The sequence below is a fragment of the Oratosquilla oratoria genome, chromosome 7 (assembly GCF_046742065.1).
Source record: "Oratosquilla oratoria isolate Oo_2021 chromosome 7, ASM4674206v1, whole genome shotgun sequence".
NCBI classification, from domain to species: Eukaryota; Metazoa; Arthropoda; class Malacostraca; order Stomatopoda; family Squillidae; genus Oratosquilla; species Oratosquilla oratoria.
Genome location: NC_134783.1, coordinates 31,089,922 through 31,096,867, shown reverse-complemented (window position 1 = coordinate 31,096,867; position 6,946 = coordinate 31,089,922). Strand labels below are relative to the sequence as shown.

The following is a 6,946-nucleotide window of genomic DNA, read 5'->3' as shown; positions in this document are numbered from 1 at the left end:
TTTTCTATCCTATTTAGCATTTATTTGTTTCTTTGTTTCTTTGTTGATATATTCAATTAAGTCGTTTATTTATGTACGGTAATTACTTATTTATCTAATTTTCTTTTTTATTTTATTTATTTATTCATTTATTTATTTTGCTTTTTGATTAATCAATTGACTAATTAATTTTATCTTTGGTTATTTACCATTTATTCACTTATTTAATTATATATCTATTTATCTTATTGTTTTTTATTTATTTGATTATTTATTCGTTTATTTGATTATTTATTTATTTATTTGTTTATTGTTTTTTTTTTCATATCTATTCATTAGATGCCAATGATAAGACAGTCTTAGGATTTTTTAGATGTTCCATTCTCCTGTTCTAACTTAATTCAACCAACAAGGAATGACACAACTAAAGCAAAGACCAACCAATATTGTAATTTATTTTTATTTTTATCTATTAGTGATTCACATAAATATAAAGACATAAGGTCCTACTACAGTGTACTTATAATACATATGAGCGGCCGTATTATGGCCTACATTTCTGCTCAAACCCGAGATGGGTCGAGCATGGGTAATGTGGGCAGTACTGGGCTGACGTTTTGGACTTGGCTTGGCGGGGAGGCATGGGCAGAAGCCGGGGGGGGTGCCCTCTATGGCGGGAGATCGCTCCAAAAGCCGCCAAAAAATTTCCAAAAATTTTGAAGTGTCTTCAGTCAGAAGGTTCTCAAGTTAGGTGCAATTGCACCCATGTTGAAAGGGTGTGCGCCATTTTTTGTAAATTCTGGTTTTCATTTTTGAGAAAAGAACACAAGAGTCTCCCAAAAATGAAAAGAAATTTATAGGGAGTTTGATAATGAGTTCCAGTGAAAAGCCGTAGGAAGCTTCCAAGTATAAAAAACAAAATCTAAATGAAGACAGAAATAAACGAAGAGTTTTGGAAAATATCGGTTGAGTTCGGAGGTCCTCAAGAAAGAAAAGAAAGAGTCTGCAAGAAATTTTGAGATTACTCAAGGAATGAGGAGACTCTCAAAGGAGGAAGTCCTCAAAAACGAAAGAAATGAAAGAACTCTTGTCATAGTCTCAAGATCTCTTGAGATGTCTAAAGAGCTTTTGATACTTTAGAAAGTTTTCTGATGTATGAAGGATAAGGATTGGTGCAAATTCGCTAAATTTTCCCAAGAACGTGTAAAAAAAAAAAGAAGGAAACTTTGAAAAAAATCAAGGAGGCTGGCTGATACTAGGAACATTAGAAATCTATAACCACTAACAGGAAGATCGCCACGAAATTAGAATAGAGGCAATCAAAAATAGAGAGCGTAAGAGAGAGAGAGAGAGAGAGAGAGTAATTAAAAGAAGAGGGTAAAATGGTGATAGCCAGGGGGGGAGGAAGAGGAGGAGGAAGAGGAGGAGGAAAAGGAGGAGGAAAAGGAGAAGGAAATGAGCCAAGATGATCTTGGAGTCTAATGGAGTTCGAAGAATGTCTGAATCAGACGAAGTAAAAGGAAGAACTCACTGGCTCTGCCCGAACTCGCGTTTGAATTTCTTTGATTCCTGAAGTCGACCGAACTACAACGTAATTTTTTTTTTTTTTTCACGGTGTGACGCAAGATGAACAGGAAACGGAAAAATATTTTTCTTAGCGACCACGTCTTGTCCCGCTCATTCCCGGCCGCTGCCCATGATTGATGACCAAGCTTGCTGTAATGTGAGTATGAAAAGCCGACGACGAAGACTCGAACCTGGTTTTGCGACGCGCACTTCGCGGTTTGACGACAGGAGGTCGCCGTGTGCCGCTCCGTGGGGTGAAGAAACCAAGAAGCTTCATCTCTCTCTTTCTCTCTCTCTCTCTCTCTCTTCGTACATTTGCTGGCGCAAAGAGAGAGCCTCTGGTTTCTGGACGAAATATGATAGTTACTTTTTCTTTGAGTCCTCAAAGTCTTGTATAGATATTTTCGTCCTTTTTTTTTTTTTTTGCGCTAAGAGTAAGCCTCTGGTTTCTGCACGAAATAGTATTTTTTAAGTTTTTTTTAGGTCCTCAAAGTCTTGTATACATTTTTGATGCCCTGACGCCGGTCAACCAAGACGAAGACAGACTCACTCCTTCAAAAATCCAAGAGCTTCGCAAGGTAATGCCGATCTAGAACTTTCAACGGAACTTGAAAAAGTTCCTTATCTAGAAACTAGGTAACACCCCAGTCATGCTGAGGCGAACGAAAGAAAACCCAGAAGTTTTCTGGGGATGGTTTTAGGTAACTGGGAAATGAGGACTAAGAGGTGTGAGCTTCGTGTCGGCCGGGGACGTAATAAATAAACAATAAATGGGACGATGGGACCGCCAGCAGTCGAGTCACCCATATTTATGTACAATTAATAAATAGTTCCAAAGACATTGAACCAAGTCTAAGAATACAAAGTCTGTTCATGGCGTGGGGAGGTGGGGCTTGTGAGTGACGTCATACAGCGCCAGTGGGAGTGACGTCACGTCGACTTTGAACAGATTTGGTACGCCCAGACTTTGAGTGAATGTTTGTACGGGGAAGGGGTGGAGTGGGGGGGGTGAATGTCTACTACGAACATATACAGTTGGGTACTAGATCCAACACATTCACACATACGGACTGGTATATGACAGGGTGGGAGGGAAAACAATAACAATGAAGGGAAAAAAACACACGTACGAAAAAATGGTAATTAATAATGATGCCCTCTGTGTGAGAGATGAGAGGGTGCTAAGCCCTGGGGTACATTCACACACACACTGCGTCTCTCTCCTCCTCTCCGCCAGAAGGTCCCCTTCTTCGGAGATCCCCTCGACGGCTTCGGGAGCTTCCTCTATGCTTTCTCACTCACCGAGACCTTCGCCGAGACTTTGGTCTCGCTGACTTCGGAGGACACGTGAGTTTCCGTTCTCTCTTCGGCCTCGATTGCCTTCGTCTCGGGATTGGTGACAGGATGCGAGAGTTCGGAGTTTTTGAAAGCCGAGTAGACAGGATGCCACTCATCTAGGACGTCGGAATCCGCTTTGGCGGCGTAGGATGACGTTCCGGAGCTTCCAGAGGCGTAGGAGTCGACGGGCGCTGCATGAGTGACAACTCCTCCACCCTTGATTGCTCCTTTTCCTCCTCCTCCTCCTCCTCCACTGTGAATAAGGATGTCCTCCCCTTTGGGAGCTCCGTACGACGGGGCGGGGGCGGAAGGAGCGACGGAAGCTTTGATCGAGCCCTTGCCATGCCCTGCGGAGTGACCCACGGCGTGACCTCCTCCATAACCTCCTCCTCCTCCTCCTCCTCCTCCTCCTGCAGCTCCTCCCTTTGCAGGCTGTTCGTAGACATGAACGGGAGGTCTCACACCCTGGTAGATGATAATGGGCGGTTTGTGATAGGCCTTGGGGGCGGGCAGGTAGACAGGGTCAGCCTTGATGTGGGATTTGGGTGGTCCGTAGGTGGATGGTGGAGGCTTTGGAGGTCCATAGGTGGGTACGGGGGCCTTGGGAGGGGGTCCATAGGTACCTTTGGGTGCCTTCGGTGGAGGACCGTACGCGGGACGGGGTGCCTTAGGAGGGGGCCCGTAGGATGGGGTGGGCGCCTTAGGAGGGGGTCCATAAGAAGGCCGAGGCGCTTTTGGAGGGGGACCATAAGCAGCCTTAGGAGGGGGACCATATGTGGGCTTAGGAGGAGCCTTCGGAGGAGGACCGTAAGAAGGAACAGGAGCTTTAGGAGGGGGTCCGTAGGAAGGTGGGGGGGCCTTAGGAGGTGGTCCGTAGGATGGTGGAGGGGCCTTGGGTGGGGGTCTGTAAGATGGTACGGGGGCTTTAGGAGCTTTGGGAGGGGGACCGTAAGTAGGAATAGGGGCCTTAGGAGGGGGTCCGTAGGATGGTGCGGGGGCCTTTGGAGGGGGACCGTAAGTAGGAACAGGGGCCTTAGGAGGGGGTCCATAGGATGGAGGCGGGGCCTTAGGAGGGGGTCCGTAGGATGGAGGCGGGGCCTTAGGAGGGGGTCCGTAGGATGGAGGCGGGGCCTTAGGAGGGGGTCCGTAGGAGGGTGTGGGGGCCTTAGGAGCCTTCGGGGGAGGACCGTAGGAAGGTGCGGGGGCCTTAGGAGGGGGTCCATAACTGGGTCTAGGAGCCTTTGGTGGAGGACCGTAGCTTGGCCGAGGGGCCTTAGCCTTAGGGGGACCGTACGTAGGTGCGGGGGCCTTAGGAAGGCTGATCCCCTTCGGAGGAGGGTGGTAGCTTGGTTTGGGGGCAGCCTTGGCGACTTGGTAGACGGGGGGTTGCTGATACACGTGGATGGGGGGATGTCCAGCATAGATAATGTGGGGGGCGGGGGTGCCTTTCGTGGGGGCCGCTTTTGGGGGTCCGTAGGTTGGGGCAGGGGCCTTGATGTGCACGCCGCCTCCCTTGCTGTGCCCCCCCTTTGGAGGGGGACCATAGCTTGGAGCCGGGGCTTTTGGAGGAGGGCCATAGCTTGCTTTTGGAGGGGGTCCGTAGGCTGGTTTGGGTGCTTTTGGAGGAGGTCCGTAGCTCGGAGGAGGGGCCTTGGGAGGGGGTCCGTAGCTCGGAGGAGGGGCCTTAGGAGGGGGTCCGTAGGCAGGAACAGGAGCCTTAGGAGGGGGTCCGTAGGTAGGAACAGGGGCCTTAGGAGGGGGTCCGTAGGTAGGAACAGGGGCCTTAGGAGGGGGTCCGTAGGTAGGAACAGGGGCCTTAGGAGGGGGTCCGTAGGAAGGTACAGGGGCCTTAGGAGGGGGTCCGTAGGAAGGTACAGGGGCCTTTGGAGGGGCACCATATGTAGGAACAGGGGCCTTTGGAATAGCCTTTTGAGGGGGCCCATATGCAGGAACAGGGGCCTTCGGGATGGCCTTTTGAGGGGGCCCATATATAGGAACAGGGGCCTTTGGGATGGCCTTAGGCGGGGGCCCATAGGATGGCTTGGGGGCTGCTGGGGCCGCATACTGGGGTTCGGGGGCTGGGACGTAGACTGGGGCTGGGGCTGGTGGTGCCTTGATGTAGATAGCGTCTGTACTAGCTGGGGCTACGTGAATCGAGGTGGCCTTCGGGGGCCCGTACCCTCCGCTGGGAGCCTTGGGTGGGGGGCCATACGTAGGAGTGGGGGCCTTAGGAGGGGGGCCGTAGGAAGGAGGGGGAGCCTTCGGAGGAGGGCCGTAGGACGGTGGAGGGGCCTTCGGAGGGGGTCCGTAAGTAGGGACTGGAGCCTTAGGAGGGGGGCCATAGCTAGGTTTGGGGGCCTTCACAGGGGGACGGTAGATAGGTACGGGTGCCTTTGGAGGAGGGCCATATGCTTTAATAGGGGCCTTCGGCGGGGGCCCATAGCTCGGTCTGGGGGCCTTCGGCGGGGGACCATAGCTCGGTCTGGGGGCCTTCGGCGGGGGACCATAGCTCGGTCTGGGGGCCTTCGGCGGGGGGCCGTATCCTTTAGAAGGGCCCTTGGGAGGAGGTCCATATCCCTTGCTGGGGGCCTTTGGAGGGGGCCCATATGTCAGAGGAGGAGCCTTAGGTGGTGGACCGTAGCCTTTAGTGGGGGCCTTCGGAGGGGGCCCGTAGCTCGGGAGTGGGGCCTTGTGGGATGCCTTGGGGGCCGGAGTGTGAACTACGTGGACAGGAGGGTTCTCGTCCGACTGGTAGATGAGGACAGGAAGCTCGTGGTGAGGAAGAGGGACGTATTTGACCGGTTGCGCCTTGTACTTGGATCCCCCTCCGTAGCCTCCGTGGGATGCCTGAGGGAGGAGAAAGAGAGATTTGAAAGATTCATCTCCGGATCTCAGTCTTCGAGTGTTTGCACCTCTCGGGGTCTTGGATAAGGTGTCTGTGCAAGTGTGAGGAGGAGCTGGAGAAGGGTGAGGAAGAAGAAGAGGAGGAGGAGGAGGAGGAGGAGGAGGAGGAGGAGGATGTGTAAGAGGGGGGGAAAGGGAGGACGTGAAAGAGGGGGAGGACGAGGAAGACTAGGGGGGACGAGGAAGAGTAGGTGGAGGACGAGGAAGAAGAAGAAGAAGAAGAGGACGAGGAAGAGCAGGAGGAGAACGTGAAAGAGAAGAATGATGGGGAAGAAACTGAGGACTTAGAAGAGGAGGAGGACAAGGACAGGGACAAGAGCGAGGAGGAGGAGGAAGAGGCGGAGGAGGAAGAGGAGGAAGGGGATAGATGTGATGTTTCTGAAATTCTGAATCGTTCTGTATATTGTGTCAACCTTATTTTAGAGATATATTAGAAATATCTATTGCCAAAGACTTTTTAGTTTTACTATTATTTTGTTTTATCTTGTATTTCATTTTATTTTACTTTATTTTAATTTAATCTAATTTTATTTGATTTTATTTATTTTATTTATTTTATTTATTTATTTATTTAGTTATTTATCTATTTATTTGTTTGTTTGTTTGTTTGTTTGTTTGCTCTTAGAAAGGCTAATTCTGCGTTGCTAAGGCTGTCACCGTCGAAAATCACCTTTGAATTTCAAATTCGAAAGTCACCCTTGAAGGTCACCCTATAGGACCAAACTCGAAGGTGCTACTCACGGAAATTGGTGGAGGTTTCGGGAAGTGAATTATGGGCGGTTTCTCGTCTGAGTACACAATAGGTCCCGCATACTTGACGGAAGGCTGTGGAGGGTGAGGCTGTGGAGGACCGTAAGAAGCAGCTGGGTAGTCTGCCATCACCATCTGCAGACCCACTGCGAGTAGCAGTAAGGGGCGCGTCTGCAAGAAAAAAAAAAGATTAGGTCGTCTGTAAGAAGAAAGAAATTAATTAACTTGCAAGAAAAAGCAAAAAAAAAGTGAGGTTTTCTGTAAGAAAAAAGAATAGTAAAGGACGCGTCTGCAAGAAAAAATGAAGATTAGGTCGTCTGTAACGAAGAAAAAATTTAAGTAACTTGCATTTCCTGTGTTTATGCATTGCTGTTCTTTAACCTCAAGGAGAGACCACTTTTCAACACTA

At 49.8% G+C, this 6,946-nt stretch overlaps 1 protein-coding gene across 1 annotated transcript; it reads right to left on the bottom strand.

Moving 5' to 3' along the window:
* Positions 1–499: 499 nt before the first annotated feature.
* LOC143026910 (uncharacterized) lies at positions 500–6,705 on the bottom strand. The gene is made up of 2 exons (XM_076187695.1): positions 6,502–6,705; positions 500–5,721 (listed from the first exon to the last, which is right to left on the bottom strand). The coding sequence occupies exons 1-2, from the start codon at positions 6,670–6,672 to the stop codon at positions 2,830–2,832; spliced, it is 3,063 nt and encodes a 1,020-aa protein (XP_076043810.1). The 5' UTR covers positions 6,673–6,705; the 3' UTR covers positions 500–2,829.
* Positions 6,706–6,946: the final 241 nt, after the last annotated feature.

What these genes read in the sequence shown, in the direction of transcription:
- LOC143026910 (XM_076187695.1), bottom strand. Translation starts at nt 6,672, where the DNA reads ATGGTGATGGCAGACTACCCAGCTGCTTCTTACGGTCCTCCACAGCCT. An exon ending in GCACCTTCGAGTTTGGTCCT is followed by an intron (nt 5,722 to 6,501) that starts ATAGGGTGACCT and finishes CAGGCATCCCAC; the next exon opens with GGAGGCTACGGAGGGGGATC.